The sequence below is a fragment of the Coregonus clupeaformis genome, chromosome 20 (assembly GCF_020615455.1).
Source record: "Coregonus clupeaformis isolate EN_2021a chromosome 20, ASM2061545v1, whole genome shotgun sequence".
Lineage (NCBI taxonomy): Eukaryota > Metazoa > Chordata > Actinopteri > Salmoniformes > Salmonidae > Coregonus > Coregonus clupeaformis.
The window spans coordinates 38,429,369-38,452,504 of NC_059211.1; the positions used below are offsets into that span (position 1 = coordinate 38,429,369).

Genomic DNA, 23,136 nt, shown 5'->3' on the forward strand with positions numbered 1-23,136 from the left:
CAGGTTGGAAAAAGCTATTGTTATTTTGATATATGAGGCTACAGTTGTGTGCAGCCAATTTGATCTGTCATCACAATCAAGATCAAATGTTCAGCTGAAAAGGATTTGTGCCAATGTTTGTCTATCTGTAGACACAGAGAGCCAGAGGAGAACAGGTGAGATGAGTCTCTTCAGAACCATTTGGAGGACTACCGTCATATTTCTCCTGAACAGATGTAAGTGATTCCTGTATTTTCATAATATGGAAATAAATAATGTTGTGCATTACATTTTACATTCCAATAAATGTTTAGTTTAACATTGTTTAGCATTGTTTAAAATTCCAGAGTTGGTTCATTCCTCTCTAGAGCGAACTGCCCATGACTTCACAATACAGTGCATTCGGAAAGTATTCAGACCCCTTGACTTTTTCCACATTTTGTTACGTTACAGCCTTATTCTAAAATGGATAAAAAATCAATAAGAAATCATCAATTTACACACAATACTCCATAATAACAAAACATTTTTAGATTTTTGTTGTTAATTTATAAAAAATAAAACACTTAAATATCACATTTACATAAGTATTCAGACCCTTTACTCAGTATTTTGTTGAAGCACTTATGGCAGCATTATAACCTCAAGTCTTCTTGGGTATGACGCTACAAGCTTGGCACACCTGTATTTGGGGAGTTTCTCCCATTCTTCTCTGCAGATCCTCTCAAGCTCTGTCAGGTTGGATGGGGAGCGTCGCTGCACAGCTATTTTCAGGTGTCTCCAGAGATGTTAGATCAGGTTCAAGTCCGGGCTCTGTCTGGGCCACTCAAGGACATTCAGAGATTTGTCCTGAAGCCACTCCTGAGTTGTCTTGGCTGTGTCCTTAGGGTCGTTGTCTTGTTGGAAGGTGAACCTTCGCCCCGGTCTGAGGTCCTGAGCGCTCTGGAGCAGGTTTTCATCAAGGATCTCTCTGTACTTTGCTCCGTTCATCTTTCCCTCGATCCTGACTAGTCTCCCAGTCCCTGCAGCTGAAAAACATCCCCACAGCATGATGCTGCCACCACCATGCTTCACCGTAGGGATGGTACCAGGTTTCCTCCAGACGTGACACTTGGCATTCAGGCCAAAGAGTTCAATCTTGGTTTCATCAGAGAATCTTGTTTCTCATGGTCTGAGAGTCCTTTAGGTGCCTTTTGGCAAACTCCAAGCGGGCTGTCATGTGCCTTTTACTGAGGAGTGGCTTCAGTCTAGCCACTCTACCATAAAGGCCTGATTGGTGGAGTGCTGCAGAGATGGTTGTCCTTCTGGAAGGTTCTCCCATCTCCACAGAGGAACTCTAGTGCTCTGTCAGAGAGACCATCAGGTTCTTGGTCACCTCCCGGACCAAGGCCCTTCTCCCCCCATTGCACAGTTTGGCCGGGCGGCCAGCTCTAGGAAGAGTCTTGGTGGTTCCAAACTTCTTCCATTTAAGAATGATGGAGGCCACTGTGTTCTTGTGGACCTTCAATGCTGCAGACATTTTTTGGTACCCTTCTCCAGATTTGTGCCTCGACACAATCCTGTCTCGGAGCTCTACGGCCAATTCCTTCGACCTCATGGCTTGGTTTTTGCTCTGAAATGCATTGTGAACTGTGGGACCTTATATAGACCGGTGTGTGCTTTTCCAAATCATGTTCAATCAATTTAATTTACCACAGGTGGACTCCAGTCAAGTTGTAGAAACATCTCAAGGATGATCAATGGAAACAGGATGCATCTGAGCTCAATTTTGAGTCTCATAGCAAAGGGTCTGAATACTTATGTAAATAAGGTATTTCTTTTTTCATTTTTTTTTATAAATGTGCAAAAATGTCTAAAAACCTGTTTTCATTTTGTCATTATGGGGTATTGTGTGTAGATTGATGAGGCTGTGACGTAACAAAATGTGGAAAAATTAAAGGTGTCTGAATACTTTCCGAATGCACTGTGTGTAACACTGTGTTATGTTGTGTTTGTGGACAGGTTCCCTACAAGTTCCAGCCAGCCCATCAGGTCCGAGGATGGGTATCATCTGTCAGGGGTCTGTGACTGTAGAACCTGGGCCACTCTTCCCCATGGGTTCCAACCTTACAGTGTACTGCACAACCACAAGGCCCCACTGTGACTACAGGTCTGTCTGTCGGTCGGTAGATAGCTGTCTGTCTGTCGGTCGGTCGGTGTTTGTCTGCCTGCCTGCCTGTCTGTATGTTTGTCTGACTGTCTGTATATAGAGAGGAAGGAGAGTGGAATAATGAAGAGAAGGGAACACAGAGAGACATTTTGTAGTATTGAAATCTCTTTGTGTTGTCAGTTTATCTGTGGAACTGAATGGGCAGGACCAGAGGCCACTAGAGAGGTTGAACTGTTCCACTGTCCGGCTGAGACTGACTAACCTCCGCACACCAAACTCCATTCTGGTCTGTAGGCTGCGGACTCACACAGACGGACGCATACAGACTGTCTGTGGACTAGACCTACACACTGGATGTATGTCTACTGCCTTTAGATTCTGGATGTTATCTTTGCGGTGTTGTTGCCTCTCTGGCTGGTTGATTTTGCTGCAAATTAGTATTAGTTCTCACTTGACCAATTCTGGACTCTTATGAAATAATAAAACTAATATTCTGAGCAATTCACTGTAAAGCACTTATTTTCTAAATGCCTTATTCTGTGCACTCAAAATGACCCTGTTCAGACCCTGCTCGACCCTGTAAGGGTGTGTTGTATACTGTTGCTCTCCTTCCCTGCAGACCCTCCTGAAGAGCCCAGTGGTATAGCCTGCCAGGCTCCCAGGGACTCAGATGAGATCAGCTGTAGCTGGAGCAGAGGACGGGAAACACACCTGGTCACAACGTACAATGTCTCAGTCAGGAGGTGAGCTGGGTGATGTGTCGTGTCGTGTGGTGAAGTCTGCTCACTGCCTTTTCCTCCACCCTGGGCTAGGGTTACCACATCAAAAATAAATTGTAAATAGATGTGTTCTTCGGCTGTCCCCATAGGATAACCCTTTTTGGTTCCAGGTAAAAAACCTTGTTGGTTCCAGGTAGAACCCTCTGTGGAAAGAGTTCTACTTGGAACCAAAAGGGTTCTACCTGGAACCAACACAGGTTCTTCAAATAATTATCTGATGGGGACAGCTGAATAACCTTTTTAGTTTCTAGATAGCACCTTTTTTCTAACAGTGTAGTATACACACACACACACACACACACACACACACAATCAACCTTTTATATACGTGGTTTGAGCACTTAAACAGAATAATTAACAGATTCAAGGCAGGGAAAGATTTTCCTAATTTGTCCTTCTCTGGAAAAGTAATGTGACTTGCTTATCCACAGTGTAAACAGAGCCCAGGTGTTTCACCGTGGGATCCCGGGTACTGGTGTGTTCAGTATTCCACGGTTGGAGTTGGATGAGAATGAACAGTACCAGCTGAGTATAAGAGCTCACAACCACCTGGGAGCATCACTGTCCCAACCCTTCAACTTCTCTGTCAACGATGTAGGTAAGTTCATGTCTCTGAAGACAAATACACGCATACATACTGTACATACCAGTTTTTTTATATCTTCATATATTTTGTTACAATAAAGGATATGCATCCATGTGCACAAGCCACCACGACCAAATCGCCTCTCTCTCTGGTGCTGGGAATAATAAAATTAATACTTTGTTATAATTCTTCTCCTAAATATATACATAATGTTCTCTCATATCTGAAAAAGTTTATGGGTTTTGAATGTGAAGTAATTACTCATCCTGTAACTTGTTCCTTTTAAGGACATCTTTCTGTGAAATCCTCAGATATGGTTTGAGTAATTTGACCTTGTTTTCAAAGGAACGGCTTCTCTGCATGTAGTGTCTCTGTGTGCTGATCAATACCAGGACTGACAATGTTAATAAACCGTAAATGAACAGGACATTGGGGTATAATAACATTTAAATGATGAGAACATCCCATTAAGCCCATATAGGTTTGTAATTTACCTGATGTGTCTCTTGGTATTGCAGTGATACCAGACACCCCTCAGATCATGAACCTGGAGTTTTGGAGTGGCTCCAGGGTAGCTGTATTGCACTGGAACTGCGCAGAATACCCAGAACCTTTAAGACCCCACGCCAGGCTCAGAACAGGCAATGGCTCCTGGGTGAGTTCTATCATATTGTCGTCATCAACATCCCCATTCCCCACCTTGGTAGCATCTAAATGTACCAATACTGTACATGCACTCTAACAGTTGGACTAATACAAAAAAAATTAAAATAAGTATAAGTGAATGCCATTGTCTGCTGGTGTTTTTGTGCAGGTGGAGCTACACTTGGATCCTAGCAGTGGCCTGGTCAAGGTGGAGGGCCTGAAGCCCCTGACACAGTACGAGTTCCAGATCAGAGTCTGTTTCTCCATAGAGAGGCCAACCTCCGCACAGAGGCCCACCCCTGCGCTCAGGCCCTCCTCCACCCAAAGGCCCCTCTGCAGTAGATGGAGCCCATCAGCTAGTAAAACAAGCCCAGGCATAGGTAAGCCCAGAGCCCAGCATTGTTTTTAAATAATGCACGTTTCAGAGAGAGCCTGTTCACACATTGCAGTGAGGGTTGATTATTTTGACAGTGTTGTGGAAGTTGTCTAAAGAAAAAGTAACTATCTAAATGTAGATATTTTTACTAACCTGTAAAGTGTTGTCATCAGAGTAACTGGGTTCTCCTGTATGTTTTCAGCCCCCACTAGAGAGCTGGATGTCTGGAGGGTGTTGGGTGTCCCTGGGGTGGATGGGGTTCAGGACGTGACAGTACTGTGGAAGGTATCTGCAGAAACACTATCGGATTTGATTGGTCTGTTAGCACGCATAGCACGCTTAGCATCTAAAAGCTGTTCTGTGACCCCAAGAACTTTAAAGAAGATCAAATAGTGTAATATGGTGGACTGTTGGTGGCAGTTGTATTGTTTGAGGTTGTGCATTTTCAATGTTGTTCTGTAGAGCTTTAATCCTTCAATTTTTGTTTGGATGATAAACTTGGATAATACTACATGGAAAGGAGATCTTTATCTATTTATCTCTCTGTCTCACCTCTCTCGGTCTCCCTCCTTTGTCCTTTCCTCTTTCTTTCCCTGTCTCCATCTGCTCTGCCCTCTCTCTCCTCAGCCCCTGTCTCCAGGTGACTATAGTGGTCATGTGTTGAGGTATGAGCTGGTCTACCTGCATGAGGGTCAAAGACAGGAGGTCACCTATCCTGCTGATGTCACCCAGTGTTCTGTCCAGGTGTCACCTGGGGTTCAGGAGTTGTCTGTCAGGGCTGTCACCTCCTACGGGACATCTCCACATGCTACCATACACCTCACACACACAGGTGAGAAGATACACCTGCCACAACAAACCTCACAGACACAGGTGAGAAGATACACCTGCTACCACACACCTCACAGACACAGGTTGACTTGTTTTTCACTTAATTAATTGTGATATGATGAACACCAACCATTTTTTTTTGTATTACAGGTGTGTCTGGGCCTGTTCTGAGAAGCCTCAGTCCTGCAAACGTAAAAGGAGGGGATGTAGTTGCCCTGTCCTGGTCGTGGGATGGATCTAGCGGGGCAGAAGTAGAGGTACTGTTGGGCTTTTTAGTGGAGTGGAAGAGTGGACATCTGGAACTGGGCTGGCAGAGAGTGGCCAGGGAGAGAAACACAACTCTCATCACAGGTAAAGACACAAGTCAGAAACACAGACACATTTCTGACCGTGTCTTTGTCTACAAACTGTTGCTGATTCTGACAATGCATGTGATGGGGCAATGCTCACCATCAACCACTAGAGGTAGCTATTGGAGAGAATTGACTACTTTGGACTACTGAGATAGACTCATGTATTATATGGTGTGTGTTGTTTCAGGTCTTACGCCAGGAGTGAGGTATAATGTGTCTCTGTATGCTGACACTACATGGGGTGTGTTCAACCCCTCATCTGGCCTGGTCTATTCCAGAGAAGAGAGTAGGTTCACATGATTAGGAATTTGTGAAATTATCCCTCATGTAAAATAACACATTGTGTTTTTGTTTGCTACTTTATGGTATCACTTTGCACTGCTGCTTCCTTGCTATCCCATCAAATGAAGTAAACATATTCTCCAGTGACAGTGTCCCCTGACTCCCTGTCTGTATTTAAGAACCTGTGTCGGTACCGAAGGTGTCAGTGTTGGCCCATGAAACCAGACGGGTTCTGATCCAATGGGAGGAGCTACCTGTGGACCAACAGAGAGGCTTCCTAACACACTACAACATCTACCTCAGGAGACTGGACTCTGTCATGGACCAGAACCAGAGGGGTGAGAGGATAGAGGAGTGTGTGTGTGTGTGTGTGTGTGTGTGTGTGTGTGTGTGTGTGTGTGTGTGTGTGTGTGTGTGTGTGTGTGTGTGTGTGTGTGTGTGTGTGTGTGTGTGTGTGTGTGTGTGCTGTAGTGTATGCATTATCAATATGCATGTGTGCGCATTTTAGGTGTGTCTAAGGTGTTCTGTGTATACTCCAGTATTACAATGGAAAAAACATGTAACCTAAAAATGAATCTCGCCCACCAGCGGGCTTTCTCTCTATCGCCAGCAATTCGAGCCTGGGGACAAGGTTACCTAGAAATCAACCTAGTGTCATTTCTTTTATTCTCACGCCTTACAAACCCACAGCTGAGAGATCTGACACAGAGCTAAGATAGAGCTGACACAGAGCTGACACAGAGCTGAGACACGGCTGAGAATGGGCTTTCCACCCTTCCACCACTCAGAGAAAGACAAGACTACTCTCCTAGTTCCAGTAACCTGTCTCTCTGAATCATACTGAATTACTGTACATTAGATGTAGAGGGATTACACTGTGATATTATACAGTACATCTCAAGAATCTTCAGGAAGTATACTCTGGGAGCCAAATGGAACTCCTCTCAGTCAATAGAAGTGAATGGATGTCTTGTGTGTTTGTATTAGTTAGTCTCAGTTAGCTACAGTGTGCAGTTTCAGTGCTTGGAACTTCAGAGAATCAGAAGCTATTCTTAAACACCACAGCAGGATGTGGTTGTGTGCACATGCATATCTGAAGCTAAAGTCAGAGCTGAGTTGTTACCCATCATAAACCACTCCCCATTGTGGACCCCTGTACTGGTGCGGAACGCAACTAGAACAGCTGCATTTTCACCCAGTCCCTGTAGAGTAATGACTTGGTGTGATGAAAGCTGGGTGCAATACTGTAGTTTAACTGTTGTTGTCCTGGCTGTAACAACATGTTGTAGGGAATCTACAGTACCAGTCAAAGGTTTGGACACACCTACACATTCAAGGGTTTTTCTTTATTTATACTATTTTCTACATTGTAGAATAATAGTGAAGACATCAAAACTATGAAATAACACAGATGGAATCATGTAGTAACCAAAAAAGTGTTACAAAAATGAAAATATATTTTATATTTGAGATTCTTCAACGTAGCCACCCTTTGCCTTGGTGACAGCTTTCCACACTCTTGGCATTCTCTCAACCAGCTTCATGAGGTAGTCACCTGGAATGCATTTCAATTAACAGGTGTGCCTTGTTAAAAGTTAATTTGTGGAATTTATTTCCTTCTTAATGCGTTTGAGCCAATCAGTTGTGTTGTGGCAAGGTAGGATTGGTATACAGAAGATAGCCCTATTTGGTCAAAGACCAAGTCCATATTATGGCAAGAACAGCTCAAATAAGCAAAGAGAAACGACAGTCCATCATTACAGTCAATACGGAACATCTCAAGAACTTTGAAAGTTTCTTCAAGTGCGGTCGCAAAAACCATCAAGCGCTATGATGAAACTGGCTCTCCCACAGGAAAGGAAGACCATGAGTTATCTCTGCTGCAGAGAATAAGTTCATTAGAGTTACCAGCCTCAGAAATTGCAGCCCAAATAAATGCTTCACAGAGTTCAAGTAACAGACACATCTCAACATCAACTGTTCAAAGGAGACTGCGTGAATCAGGCCTTCATGGTCGAATTGCTGCAAAGAAACCACTACTAAAGGACACCAATAAGAAGAAGAGACTTGCTTGGGCCAAGAAACACGAGCTATGGACAATAGACCAGTGGAAATCTGTTTTTTGGTCTGATGAGGCACACTTAACCAGCATGGCTACCACAGCATTCTGCAGCGATACGCCATCCCATCTGGTTTGCGCTTAGTGGGACTATCATTTGTTTTTCAACAGGACAATGACCCAACACACCTCAAGGCTGTGTAAGGGCTATTTGACCAAGGAGGTGAGTGATGGAGTGCTGCATCAGATGACCTGGCCTCCACAATCACCTGACCTCAACCCAATTGAGATGGTTTGGGATGAGTTGGACCGCAGAGTAAAGGAAAAGCAGCCAACAAGTCCTCAGCACATGTGGAAACTCCCTCAAGACTGTTGGAAAAGCATTCCAGGTGAAGCTGGTTGAGAGAATGCCAAGAGTGTGCAAAGCTGTCATCAAGGCAAAGGGTGGGTACTTTGAAGAATCTCAAATATAAAATATATTTTGATTTGTTTAACACTTTTTTGGTTACTACAAGAATCTAAAATATATAATATATTTTTCTTTGTTTGGCATTTATAAGTTATATTCTTCAAGAATCAATGGGTACAATAATGGATAAAGCATCTGCTGATTGCCCTTTTAATTGATTGGTTGATTGATTGATTGTTTGAGTTGTTGATTGATTCATTGATTGTGTACATGGTCAAATGCTATATATCTCTGGTCCGCTGTCCTCTCTCCAGTGACTGTATCAGGGTCAGAGCCCAGTCAGAGGTGGCTGGACTGTCCTGAGGGGGCCGTGGCCCTCAGAGTGTCTGCCTCCACGGCTGCAGGGGAAGGACCACAGGGGGAGTGGCTATTCTCGCAGTCTCCAGTCACTGCAGGTCAGTCACATTCACAACCATGGCCACATTCCAAACTAACTCCCTCCCTCCCTCCCTCAGCCCTGCAGGTCAGCCAAATTCACAACCATGGCCACGTTCCAAACTCCCTCCCTCCCTCCTTCCCTTAGCCCGGCAGGTCACTCACATTCACTACCATGGCCATGTTCCAAACTTACTCACAACAACTCACTCCCTCCCTCCCTAAGCTCTGCAGGTCAGTCACATTCACAACTAGCCTTGTATGAACATCCTGATCTTGCGAGCTTGCATTCTGTTTTGCTAGAATGTAAGCTCGTGAGATCAGGATTGTCGTAGAGGCTAATTCACCACCTTGGCCACGTTCCAAACCAATCAATCCTTCACTTCACTCTGTTCCAAACACACTATGATTGCCTCTCGGATGTCTTAGCCTGTTCTTACAGTGTGCTGTCGTTTGCTAACATGTACCAAGTTCTTCTCTAGTTGGGTTGGTGGCTGGCGTGTCGCTCGTGGCAACCATCGTCATGGTGATAATGGCGAACCTGATGTGTTGGAGCTGTGTGAGGAAAAGGTACCAAGCTGACAGAGATGTTGGCCTGATGACGCTTACGTTTACAATCCTGTTACAGCTTTTTATTATTTAGTTGACGTGGTAACAGACAGTGTATACTTTCTGGTACTTACTCTCCAAAGATGTACTGTACTCTTTCTGTTTTTGAGTTTACTGTGCTCGTGAGGTTGACTATTTTATTTTTGACTGTGGTGAGCATTGTGGTTAACACATCTGTTTGTATGCAATATTTACTGCATGCACTGTAATGCACTGTATTGCCTAAAGAGCTGAGCAAAACTGGTCACAACCACACAACCTCATAATAACGCATCCCCAATATGAGATAAAGTGATCAACAGCAAACAAGCAGTAAACAACCCAGCTCATTATGAGACTTCCATCCCCTGCAGGATCAAACAGACATGTCTATCCCTGGGCCCTGTCTGGCTTTCTGAGAACCTCCCCAAGCCTGGAAACAGCAATGCTATCAGACTACTGAAGGTAATCTACTAACAGAAAAATAGTGTCTTCACCTCCCTGTCTACCTCTTTCAGAACGCAATATAAACGCATCTACATCTTTCAGAATGCAATATAAATACTTCTACATCTTTCAGAATGCAAAATATACACGTCTACATCTTTCAGAATGCAATAGAAATACTTCCACCACTTTCAGAATCCAATATAAACACGGATACCTCTATCAGAACGCAATATAAACACATCCACCTCTTTCAGAACGCAATATTAACGTTTCACAATATGGGGGAGGTGTTAATACTATGAAAGTCTCAAGGTTTTGCTCGCCTGAGGTAGAGTATCTCGTGATAAGCTGTAGACCACTCTATTTACCAAGAGAGTTTTCATCTATATTTTTTGTAGCTGTCTATTTTACCACCACAAACCGATGCTTGCACTAAGATTACACTCAATGAGCTGTAAAAGGCCATAAGTAAACAGGAAAACGCTCATCCAGAGGCAGCACTCCTAGTGGCTGGGGACTTTAATGCAGGGAAACTTACATCCGTTCTACCTAATTTCTACCAGCATGTTAAATGTGCAACCAGAGGGAAAAAAAACTCTAGATCACCTTTACTCCACACACAGAGACGTGTACAAAGCTTCCCTCGCCCTCCATTTGGCAAATCTGACCATAACTCTATCCTCCTGATTCCTGCTTATAAGCAAAAACTAAAGCAGGAAGCACTAGTGACTCGGTTAATAAGGAAGTGGTCAGATGACGCAGATGGTAAGCTACAGGACTGTTTTGCTAGCACAGACTGGAATATGTTCCGGGATTCTTCTGATAGCATTGAGGAGTACACCACATCAGGCTTCATAAATAAGTGCATTGATGACGTCGTCCCCACAGTGACCTTACGTACATACCCCAACCAGAAGCCATGGATTAAAGGCAACATCCGCACTGAGCTAAAGAGTAGAGCTGCCGCTTTCAAGGAGCGGGACTCTAACCCGGACGCTTATAAGAACTCCCGCTATGCCCTCCAACGAACCATCAAACAGGCAAAGAGTCAATACAGGACTAAGATTGAATCGTACTACACCGGCTCTGACACTCGTCGGATGTGGCAGGGCTTGAAAACTATTACAGACTACAAAGGCAAGCACAACCGCCAGCTGCCCAGTGACCCAAGCCTACCAGACGAGCTAAAACACTTCTATGCTCACTTCAAAGCAAGCAACAAGCATGCATGAGAGCATCAGCTGTTCCGGATGACTATGTGATCACGCTCTCCGTAGCCGATGTGAGTAAGACTTTTCAGCAGGTCAACATTCAGACTGATTACCAGGACGTGTACTCCGAGCATGCGCTGACCAACTGGCAAGTGTCTTCGCTGACATTTTCAACATGTCCCTGACTGAGTCTGTAATACCAACATGTTTCAAGCAGACCACCATAGTCCCTGTGCCCAAGAACACTAAGATAACCTGCCTAAATGACTACCGACCCAACTACCCCTGGCCTAAAGCCTTTCTGTAAAAACCCAAGACATGAGCCAAGACATGAGCCAAGACATGAGCCTAGCACCCTTTGCCTGCTCTAGCAGTCGCCCAATCAGTTTGCTGCCTTAGTAAACTGATGGAGAGGATTGTGTTTGACCAAATACAATGCTATTTTTCAGAGAATAAGTTAACTACTGACTTTCATCATGCATATAGAGAAGGGCACTCAAGTTGTACTGCACTGACTCAGATGACTGATGATTGGTTAAAATAAATGGTGACTGATGATTGGTTAAAATAAATGAATAATAAGATGATAGTTGGAGCTGTATTGTTAGATTTCAGTGCAGCCTTTGATGTTATTGATCATACATTTTTATTGAAAAAATGCACTTGCTATGGCTTCACATCACCTGACATCACATGGTTGGAGAGTTATTTATCCAACAGAACCCAGATAGTGTTCTTCAATGGAAGCTTCTCTAACATCAGATACAGTGAGGGGAAAAATTATTTGATCCCCTGCTGATTTTGCACATTTGCCCACTGACAAAGAAATGATCAGTCTATAATTGTAATGGTAGATTTATTTGATCAGTGAGAGACAGAATAACAACAAAAAAATCCAGAAAAATGCATGTCGAAAATGTTATAAATTGATTTGCATTTTATTGAGGGAAATAAGTATTTGACCCCCTCTCAATCAGAAAGATTTCTGGCTCCCAGGTGTCTTTTATACAGGTAACGAGCTGAGATTAGGAGCACACTCTTAAAGGGAGTGCTCCTAATCTCAGTTTGTTACCTGTATAAAAGACACCTGTCCACAGAAGCGATCAATCAATCAGATTCCAAACTCTCCACCATGGCCAATACCAAAGAGCTCTCCAAGGATGTCAGGGACAAGATTGTAGACCTACACAAGGCTGGAATGGGCTACAAGACCATCGCCAAGCAGCTTGGTGAGAAGGTGACAACAGTTGGTGTGATTATTCGCAAATGGAAGAAACACAAAAGAACTGTCAATCTCCCTCGACCTGGGGCTCCATGCAAGATCTCACCTTGTGGAGTTGCAATGATCATGAGAACGGTGAGGAATCAGCCCAGAACTACACGGGAGGATCTTGTCAATGATCTCAAGGCAGCTGGGACCATAGTCACCAAGAAAACAATTTGTAACACACTACGCCGTGAAGGACTGAAATCCTGCAGCGCCCGCAAGGTCCCCCTGCTCAAGAAAGCACATATACATGCCCGTCTGAAGTTTACCAATTAACATCTGAATGATTCAGAGGAGAACTGGGTGAAAGTGTTGTGGTCAGATGAGACCAAAATTGAGCTCTTTGGCATCAACTCAACTCGCCGTGTTTGGAGGAGGAGGAATGCTGCCTATGACCCCAAGAACACCATCCCCACCGTCAAACATGGAGGTGGAAACGTTATGCTTTGGGGGTGTTTTTCTGCCAAGGGGACAGGACAACTTCACCGCATCAAAGGGACGATGGACGGGGCCATGTACCGTCAAATCTTGGGTGAGAACCTCCTTCCCTCAGCCAGGGCATTGAAAATGGGTCGTGGATGGGTATTCCAGCATGACAATGACCCAAAACACACGGCCAAGGCAACAAAGGAGTGGCTCAAGAAGAAGCATATTAAGGTCCTGGAATGGCCTAGCCAGTCTCCAGACCTTAATCCCATAGAAAATCTGTGGAGGGAGCTGAAGGTTTGAGTTGCCAAACGTCAGCCTCGAAACCTTAATGACTTGGAGAAGATCTGCAAAGAGGAGTGGGACAAAATCCCTCCTGAGATGTGAGCAAACCTGGTGGCCAACTACAAGAAACGTCTGACCTCTGTGATTTCCAACAAGGGTTTTGCCACTAAGTACTAATTAAAATGCAAATCAATTTATAACATTTTTGACATGCGTTTTTCTGGATTTTGTTGTTGTTATTCTGTCTCTCACTGTTCAAATAAACCTACCATTAAAATTATAGACTGATCATGTCTTTGTCAGTGGGCAAACGTACAAAATCAGCAGGGGATCAAATACTTTTCCCCCTCACTGTATGTACAGTGCGGTGTCCCTCAGGGCCTTGGGCCGTTACTCTTCTCTATTTTTACAAATGATTTGTCACTGGTCTTACACGAAGCTAGAATAAATATGTATGCTGAGGATTCCACACTCCATGCCAGCACCCAAAGCTAGTGAGTTTGCAGGAGTTACAGTCAGTATCAGAATGGGTGATTAATAATAAACTGGTCTTAAATACATCTAAAACTAAAAGCATTGTATTTGGTTCAAAACATTCTCTAAGACCTAAACCTCAACTGGAGTTGTACATAAAGGGTGTAACCATTGAGCAAGTTGAGGAAGCTAAACTCCTAGGTATAACATTGGATAGTTAATTATCATGATCAAGTCATATTGACAAAGTTGTTGTGAAGATGTGGAGGGGTATGTCTGTTAAAAAATATATGTTCTGCGTTTTTGACACATCAACTGTAGTAGTTGTTCAGGCTCTGGTCTTGTCCCATCTTTATTGCTGTCTGGTAATATGGTCAAGTGCAGCAAAGCAATACCTAGCAAAGCTGTATCTGGTGAAGCTGCACCTGTGCGTCAATCTAATTAACATGATTAAAAATTCCCCATCAAAATCTGTCAGTTTAAGTTAGATATATCTGTCTTTTGCATGGGCTGCGTCTCAATCCACCGCATCTGCCTATGTCGGCCTTCTGCATTTGCGGTGGAAAGTGGCAGAGCTACAGCGCTGTTCGTCAGACCAGGAGACATCCCGAAAATCGGTATCCTCACGAAAACGTCTGTAGCATTCAAACGGTTTGGCCACTCTATGGAAAGATGAGACTCTCACGAACACAATGGTATTGAATGGAAGTATGGAGGTATGGAGGTACAGTGCCTTCAGAAAGTATTCAAACCCATTTACTTATTCCACATTTTGTTGTGTTACAGCCTGAATTCAAAATAGATTAAATAAATACAAATTCTCACCCGTCTACACACATTACCCCATAATGACAAAGTGAAAACATGTACAAAAAATATATACAGTACCAGTCAAAAGTTTGGACACACCTACTCATTCAAGGATCTGTTACAGGAGGGGTTCGCAGTTCCTATTGGTGTCACCTGTGTCTACCTGTTCACCTGTGTATTTATGCCCTCATTTCCCTGTGTTCCCTTGCTCAGTTTTCTCTGCTAGCTTCTCTATGCTCAGCAGTACTAATCAGTGTCTGATCGGAGAAGTATGTACAGGTACTCGAGAAGTGTTCTCCCTGTTTTTTTATTATTTCAGTCATAGTTACTATTTTGTATTTTGCCTGTCAGCCTGTTTTTCAAGATTTATTTGCTCCACCTTTCTTTTATCGTGTTAAGTCTGTTGTTTTGTATCCTGGCTTCGAGACCACCAGTAAAGATCTTTGTTTCACCATCTCTACCTACTGCCTACTGTCTATCCTGCACCGCACCTGGGTCACACCTCACACCAACCCTTACAGAAAACTGAGCCAATATGGACCCAGCGGAGGCAGCACAGTATCGGAGCGCATTGGCAACGCAGGGAGCTATGCTGAACCAACACGATCGCAGCCTGCTGCAGATCACCGAGAATCTCCACCAGCTGACGATCGCCATGCAGAGCCGGGTGGACACCCGACCAGCCCCGGCAGCCGGCGGACGGAAGCCGCGGCGGCGGTGTCTCTAGTATCGCCTGCGACATCGCGGGAACCCCGCCTACCACCTCCGGAGAGGTATGATGGACGTCCAGAGGGCTGCAGGGAATTTCTCACCCAGTGTTCCCTGGTATTCAGCCTACAACCCTCCTCCTTCCTGACGGAGCAGGGCCGGGTGGCCTACATCATCACTCTGTTGACGTGTCGCACCCTTTCTTGGGCTACTGCGGAGTGGGAGAGCCAAACTATGGCATGCTCCGACTCCTACCAATTCACCCGGGAGCTACGCAAGGTGTTCGACACCTCTCGGATGGTGTCGGAGCACGAGGGAGGATGGTGGCTACAGACTCCGTCACCGACCAAGACCTGGAAGGCGTTCCCCGGGAGTATTGGGATCTGGGGGAGGTGTTTAGTAAAAGGCGTGCCAAGGGTCTACTCAACGGCCGTGCATTGATTACCGGGCGCTCAACGACATCACAGTTATGAACCGCTACCCACTCCCCCTGATGACGACGGCATTTGAGTCGTTGCAGGGAGCCCGGATCTTCACCAAGCTGGACTTACGAAATGCCTACAACCTGGTGAGGATTTGGGAGGGGGACGAGAGGAAGACGGCTTTTAACACACCCAGTGGGCATTACGAGTACCAAGTCATGCCGTTCGGTCTAGCCAACGTGCCTGCGGTGTTCGTGTATTTGGATGATATCCTAATATTTTCAAAGGACATGAGTGAACACTAGCAGCACGTTCGACAGGTCCTCCAATGCCTTCTCCGTCACCAGCTCTACATCAAGGCGCAGAAGTGCGTGTTCCACACGGAGACAGTCTCCTTCCTGGGGTTCATCGTCACCAAGTGGGACCTACGGATGGACCCAGCCAAGGTCTGCGCGGTACTGGATTGGCCCCAGCCCTCCTACCTCAAGCAACTACAACAGTTTTTAGGGTTCACACATTTTTATAGGCGATTTAATCACAATTTTAGCTCCCTAGCCGCTCCCCTGACAGCTCTCACCCAGACGAGCGTGCGCTCCTTCGCCTGGACCCCGGAAGCTGGGAACGCATTCGATGCGCTTAAGTGGCGCTTTACATCGGCCCCGGTCCTAGGGCATCCTGATCCGTCCCTACCGTTCATTGTGGAAGTGGATGCTTCAGACGTTGCAGTGGGAGCAATCCTGTCCCAGTGGTTCCTCACGGACGGTAAGACTCACCCCTGCGCATATTTCTCCCGTCAGCTGTCCCTGGCGGAGCAGAATTACGACGTGGTGAACCCTGAGCTGCTAGCGGTCAAGCTCGCTCTGGGGGAGTGGATGCATTGGCTAGAGGGGGCCACCCATCCATTCGTCATATGGACTGACCATAAGAACTTAGCTTACATTCAGGGGGCCTACATTCAGTGGGCCAAGAGGCTCAACTCGCGCCAGGCCAGGTGGGCGTTGTTCTTCACCAGGTTCCGGTTCACGATCTCATACCGTCTGGGGTTGAAGGACACCAAGCTTGACGTGCTCTCCCGGCAGTTCGACCCCGTGGACCTGGTGGAGAGGGACAACCCCATTGTCCCCAATGCCCTGATTGCTGTCCCAGTTTCGTGGGGAATCGATAGGCTGGTCAGAGCAGCGCTACGGCGGGAGCTCGATCCGGGCGGAGGTCCATCGGGGAGGATGTACGTACCCAAGGCAGTGTGCTCGCGACTGCTTCAGTGGGCACACGCGTCCAACCTCACCAGCAATCCGGGGGGCGCCTGGACATTGGAGTTCCTGCATAGGAGGTTCTGGTGGCGTTCAGCTGAGGGGGATACGCGCGCCTTTGTGGCTGCTTGCCCTGTGTGCGCGCACACGAAGAGCTCACGTCAGCCCGCGGCAGGGCTGGTCCGACCCATGCCTATCCTCAAGCGCCCCTGGTCCCACATCTCGCTGGATTTCTTTTTTCCCGCTATACCCCCCTCTGATGGATACACAGTCATCCTGGTCGTTGTGGACCGGTTTTCGAAGGCTGCCCACTTCATTCCCCTTCTCAAACTCCCATCGGCCCGGGAGATGGCTAAGTTGGTGGTGCAGCACGTTTTCCGGGTTCACGGCCTTCCCCAAGATGTGGTGTCGGATCGGGGCCCTCAGTTCGCCTCCAGGTTCTGGAAGGCGTTCGCCACCTGCCTCGGCGCCTCAGTCAGCTTGTCTTATGGCTTCCATCCCCAGTCAAACGGGCAGACGGAGCACATCAACCAGGATCTGGAGGTGGTGCTGAGGTGCTACGCCTCCAGCAACCCAGCTATGTGGAGTCAGCGACTGAGTACGCCCACAACACCCTTCTCTGCTCATCCACTGGCCTGTCCCCCTTCCAGTGCCAATATGGGTACCAACCCCCCCCCACCCCTATTCCCCGAGCAAGAGGAGGAGGTGGTGGTTCCGTCGGTCCAGGCCCACATCAGTCACTGTCGCCGTACCTGGAGGCAGGTACGGGCGCCGCTTGAGCGGGCCTCGGTCAGGTATCAACATCAGGCCAACCTCAGGCGTCGGCCGGCCCCGGTTTTTCGCCCGGGACAGAGGGTGTGGCTCTCCACGCAGGATCTTCCCCTCCGCGTGGAGTCCAGGAAGCTGTCCCCCCGGTTCGTGGGGCCATTTAGAGTGGTCCAGCGAGTCAACCCAGTGGCCTACCGCCTGCAACTTCCCCCCTCCATGCATGTGCATTCCACATTCCATGTGTTTCTCCTCAAGCCCTTTGCCACCTGTCCCCTGGCTCCCCCTCCTCGTCCTGTTCCCCCTCTGCACCTCATCGGAGGGCAGCCGGCTTTTACTGTGGACCGGATCCTGGACTGCCGGCGGTTGGAGAGGGGTCTCCAATTTCTGGTGGATTGGGAGGGTTATGGGCCGGAGGAGCGGTCCTGGGTGCCCAGGAGGGACATTCTGGACCCAGGGCTGATAACAACATTCCGTCGCCTCCACCCAGATGTGGTCGAATTACTGCAAAGGAACCATTACTAAAGGACACCAATAATAAGAAGAGACCTGCTTGAGCCAAGAAACAAGAGCAATGGACATTAGACCGGTGGAAATTTGTATTTTGGTCTGGAGTCCAAATTTGAGATTTTTGGATCCAACCGCCGTGTCTTTGTGAGACGCAGTGTGGGTGAATGGATGATCTCCACATGTGTAGTTCCCAACGTAAAGCATGGAGGAGGAGGTGTTATGATGTGGGGGTGCTTTGCTGGTGACACTATCTGTGATTTATTTAGAATTCAAGGCACACTTAACCAGCATGGCTACCACAGCATTCTGCAGCGATACGCCATCCCATCTGGTTTGGGCTTAGTGGGACTATCATTTGTTTTTCAACAGGACAATGACCCAACACACCACCAGGCTGTGTAAGGGCTATTTTACCAAGAAGGAGAGTGATGGAGTGCTGCATCAGATGACCTATCCTCCACAATCCCCCGACCTCAACCCAATTGAGATGGTTTGGGATGAGTCGGACCGCAGAGTGAAGGAAAAGCAGCCAACAAGTGCTCAGCATATGTGGGAACTCCTTCAAGACTGTTGGAAAAGCATTCCAGGTGAAGCTGGTTGAGAGAATGCCAAGAGTGTGCAAAGCTGTCATCAAGGCAAAGGGTGGTTATTTGAAGGAAATATATATATTTGTTTAACACTTTTTTGTTTACTACATGATTCCATATGTGTTATTTCATAGTTTTGATGTCTTCACTATTATTTTACAATGTAGAACATAGTAAAAATAAAGAAGAATTTAATGAGTAGGTGTGTCCAAACTTTTGACTGGGACTGTATATCTCATTTACATAAGTATTCACACACCCGAGTCAATACTTTGTAGAAGCACCTTTGGCGGCGATTACAGCTTTGAGTCGTCTTGGGTATGTCTGTATCAGCTTTGCACATCTGGATTTGGGGATTTTCACCCATTCTTCCTTGCAGATTTTCTCAAGCTGTGTTAAGTTAGATGGAGTGGCGGTGAACAGCAACCTTCAAGTCTTTCCACAGATTTTCAATGGGATTCAAGTCTGGGCTTTGGTTGGGCCACTCAAGGACTTTCATATTCTTGTTCTGAAGCCATTTCAGCATTGCTTTGGATGTATGCTTGGGGTCATTGTCTTGTTGAAACATAAATCTTTGCCCCAGTCTAAGGTCGTTTGCACTCTGAAGCAGGTTCTCATCAAGGATTTACCTGTATTTGGCTCCATTCATTGTTCCCTCTATCCTTACCAGTCTCCCAGTCTCTGCTGCTGAAAAGTATCCCCATAGCATGATGCTGCCACCACCATGATTCATGGTAGGGATGGTGTTAGACGGGTGATGAGCTGTGCCTGGTTTTCTCTAGACATAGCAATTTGCATTCAGGCCAAAGAGTTACATTTACGTCTCATCAGACCACAGAATCTTTTGCTTTATGCTCTCAGAGTCTTTCACGTAACTTTTTGCAAACTCCAGACGTGCTGTCATGTGCCTTTTCTCAGGAGTGGCTTCCGACTGGCCACTCTCCCATAAAGCCTAGATTGGTGAAATGCTGTAGAGACTGTTGTCCTTCTGGCAGGTTATCCCATCTCAGCCAAGGAACTCTGTAGTTCTGTCAGAGTGGTCATTGGGTTCTTGGTCACTTACCTGACCAAAGTCCTTCTTGCCCGGTTGCTCAGTTTGGTCAGACGGCCAGCTCTAGGCAGAGTCTGGGTAGTTCGATATTCTTTCCATTTCCCAATGATGGAGACCACTGTGCTCTTGGAAACGTTCAACACTTTAGAAATTGTTTTATACCTCCTTTCCCAGATATATCTCGAAGATCTATGGACAGTTCTTTCAACCTCATGGTATAGTTTCTGCTCTGACCAGCACTGTCAACTGTGGGACCTTACAGTGCCTTCGGAAAGTATTTAGACCCCTTGACTTTTTCCACATTTTGTTATGTTACAGCCTAATTCTAAAATTGATTAAATAGTTTTCCCCCTCATCAATCTACAAACAATATCCCATAATGACAAAGCAAAAACAGGTTTTTTGAATTTCTTGCTAATTTATAATTTATAAAATAAAAAACGGAAAATCACATTTAAATAAATATTCTGACCCTTTACTCAGTACTTTGTTGAAGCACCTTTAGCAGCGATTACAGCATTGAGTCTTCTTGGGTATGACGCTACAAGCTTGGCACACTTGTATTTGGGGAGTTTCTCCCATTCTTCTCTGCAGATCCTCTCAAGCTCTGTCAGGTTGGATGGGGTGCGTTGCTGCACAGCTATTTTCAGGTCTCTCCAGAGATGTTTGATCGGGTTCAAGTCCGGGCTCTGGCTGGGCCACTCAAGGACATTCAGAGACTTGTCCCGAAGCCTTTCTTGGTTGTGTGCTTGGAAGGTGAACCTTTGCCCCAGTCGGAGGTCCTGAGCGCTCTGGAGCAGGTTTTCATCAAGGTTCTCCCATCTCCATAGAGGAACTCTAGAGCTCTGTCAGAGTGACCATCGGGTTCTTGGTCACCTCCCTGACCAAGGCCCTTCTCCCCCAATTGCTCAGTTTGGCCGGGCGGCCAGCTCTAGGAAGAGTCTTGGTGGTTCCAAACTTCTTCCATTTAAGAATGATGGAGGCCATTGTGTTCTTGGGAATCTTCAATGCTGCAGACATTTTTTGGTACCATTCCCCAGATCTGTGCCTCGACACAATCCTGTCTCGGAGCTCTACGGACAATTCCTTCGACATCATTGCTTGGTTTTTGCCCTGACATGCACTGTCAACTGTGGGACTTTATATAGACAGTTGTGTGCCTTTCCAAATCATGTCCAATCAATTGAATTTACCACAGGTGGACTCCAATCAAGTTGTAGGAACATCTCAAGGATAATCAATGGAAACAGGATGCACCTGAGATACATGTTGAGTCTGAATACTTATACAAATAAGGTATTATTCTTTTTTAAATTATACATTTGCAAAAATGTCTAAAAACCTGTTTTCCCTTCGTCATTATGGGGTATTGTATGTAGATTGCTCAGGATTATAAAAAAAAAAATCCATTTTAGAATAAGGCTGTAACGTAACAAAATATGGAAAAGGTCAAGGGGTCTGAATACTCTCCGAGGTGTGTTTCTTTCTAAATCATGTCCAAACTGGGCACAGGTGGACTCCAATCAAATTGTAGTGACATCTCAAGGATGATCAAAGGAAATTGGATGCACCTGAGCTCAATTTCGAGTGGCATAGTAAAGGCGTGTGAATACTTATACTACCAGTCAAAGGTTTGGACACACCTACTCATTCAAGGGTTTTTCTTTATTTTTACTATTTTTTACATTGTAGAATAATAGTGAAGACATCAAAACTATGAAATAACACATATGGAATCATGTAGTAACCAAAAAGTGTTAAACAAATCAAAATATATTTTATATTTGAGATTCTTCAAATAGCCACCCTTTGTGACTGTTCTTGTCTGTCAGTGTATCAGTGTTTTGTTACTTGTCATGTTTTGTGTTTCTTGTGGATCCAAATAAACAATTAGACCCCTGTCATCTAAACCAGGCCTACTAGCTTTCATTATAACCTCTGTGTTTGTATTGTCCTCCTACAGAATGAAGAGCCAGTGGACCCAGCTTCGTCCTGGCTGTTCACCCTCAGTGACCCACCGCTGTCCCCCATTGAGGAGATCCCTCCTGGGGAGAGGGAGAAACTGTACCCCATCATCCACATCAAGCGTCTCCAGGCTGGAGCCAGGGCCGGGGGAGGAGAGGGGACAGGAGAAGGGACGACACAGACCGAATGCACAGCAGCACCTCTGGGGAATATCGGATACAAACCTCAGATTACAACCACAGCTCCACGAGACAAGAAGGAGAAGGAGGAATACAGGGGACACATTCCCAGCTGTAAGAGAACAGACAGATGCCCTGAGGAGTCCGGAGGACTGCTAGGAGGCTGGCTGTGTAATGTAACAGTAGATTTCTCTGGCATTTCTCCAGGACTGGATCTGATCTCAATGGGGCGGCACACCTCCCCAAGCCCTCCCAAGATAACAAGCCTCTTTTCTGGGGACACGTGGCTGGAAGAAAAGGGGTTGGAGGTGGAGGTGGGCCTTGGCTCTCTGGACTCAGCACAAGGACAGAATGTGGCTCTGGAGGACCCAGTCAGCTGTCTGGCTAAGACACTGACCACTGGTTACTTCCCCCAGGCTGCTGACCTCAACACCACTACCTACAACCACTGACAGAGACATCTTTAAAGCATTATATTCTCCATCCTTTAGTGATGAGAGGAAAGGCATTTTTCTGCCCATCTGAACAACAGTTCCAATGAATGGACTTTAATACAATTCTAGCAAAGTTTACAGCCATACCATTGTTTCAGAATGATGAACGGACTGAAAGGACACATACCTCAATTACATGATATACTGTAACTGTGGATTTATAAAAATTTCTGCTCGCTGCTATATACAGATTATTGTTCACTATAAAGAGTATTTCTGTTGATAAATGAGTGCGAACCCATTACACCCCTTTGTTTATCTGAATTAGCGGGTTTTACGCTCCAGCCACGCTTCTGGAAGAGCACGATGGTTCTCTTTTGATTTGTTGATAAATGTTTCCCTGTCAATCACTGTGTGTCTATTGATCTATACTGTACCACACAATGGGTTTCTTGCCCAAAGCAGACGGATGTTGAGGACATGTTAAGTTTACAACACAGTTATATTCTGCATCTGAGAAATGAGTGATACAGTCTTTGCACACCACTGTGTAACATGGTATAATGGTAATGGTATAGTAATGCAGGGTAAACTGATCCATAGATCTGTGCCAGGGCTGTGTTCTCCTCATAGAGCCACCTGCTGTACCAGGCAGTTATAGTGACTTCCTGAAAAATACTTCACACTTCCTCCCTGAGAGCTCAGAAAACTGAGGGTGCATCTCAATAGTTTACGATGCCTCCTCTCATTCCCTTGTCTCCTTGTATCTTCATCTCCTTTCCTTCATTTGCTCTTATCTAAACTTTCTGGACTAATGAAATCAAATTTCCCGAGAGGCCTCCGCAATATTGCTTTCATTTGTCTTGTGTTT

The 23,136-nt window shown here is 45.8% G+C and overlaps 1 protein-coding gene across 1 annotated transcript; it reads left to right on the forward strand.

Moving 5' to 3' along the window:
- Window positions 1-160: 160 nt before the first annotated feature.
- Window positions 161-22,618, forward strand: il23r (interleukin 23 receptor). Its single transcript, XM_041838462.1, has 16 exons — window positions 161-215; window positions 1,981-2,128; window positions 2,309-2,484; window positions 2,748-2,871; window positions 3,339-3,505; window positions 4,012-4,148; window positions 4,308-4,518; window positions 4,717-4,799; window positions 5,142-5,346; window positions 5,496-5,696; window positions 5,886-5,984; window positions 6,160-6,318; window positions 8,763-8,903; window positions 9,366-9,453; window positions 9,846-9,936; window positions 21,651-22,618. Exons 1-16 carry the CDS (start codon window positions 161-163, stop codon window positions 22,281-22,283), a joined length of 2,718 nt encoding a protein of 905 aa, XP_041694396.1. The 3' UTR covers window positions 22,284-22,618.
- Window positions 22,619-23,136: the final 518 nt, after the last annotated feature.

Excerpts from the sequence above, each read along its gene's own strand:
- il23r (XM_041838462.1), top strand. The coding sequence starts at position 161 with ATGAGTCTCTTCAGAACCATTTGGAGGACTACCGTCATATTTCTCCTG. Across the intron at positions 5,985-6,159 it reads GGTCTATTCCAGAGAAGAGA|AACCTGTGTCGGTACCGAAG; the intron begins GTAGGTTCACAT and ends TCTGTATTTAAG. Across the intron at positions 8,904-9,365 it reads GCAGTCTCCAGTCACTGCAG|TTGGGTTGGTGGCTGGCGTG; the intron begins GTCAGTCACATT and ends GTTCTTCTCTAG.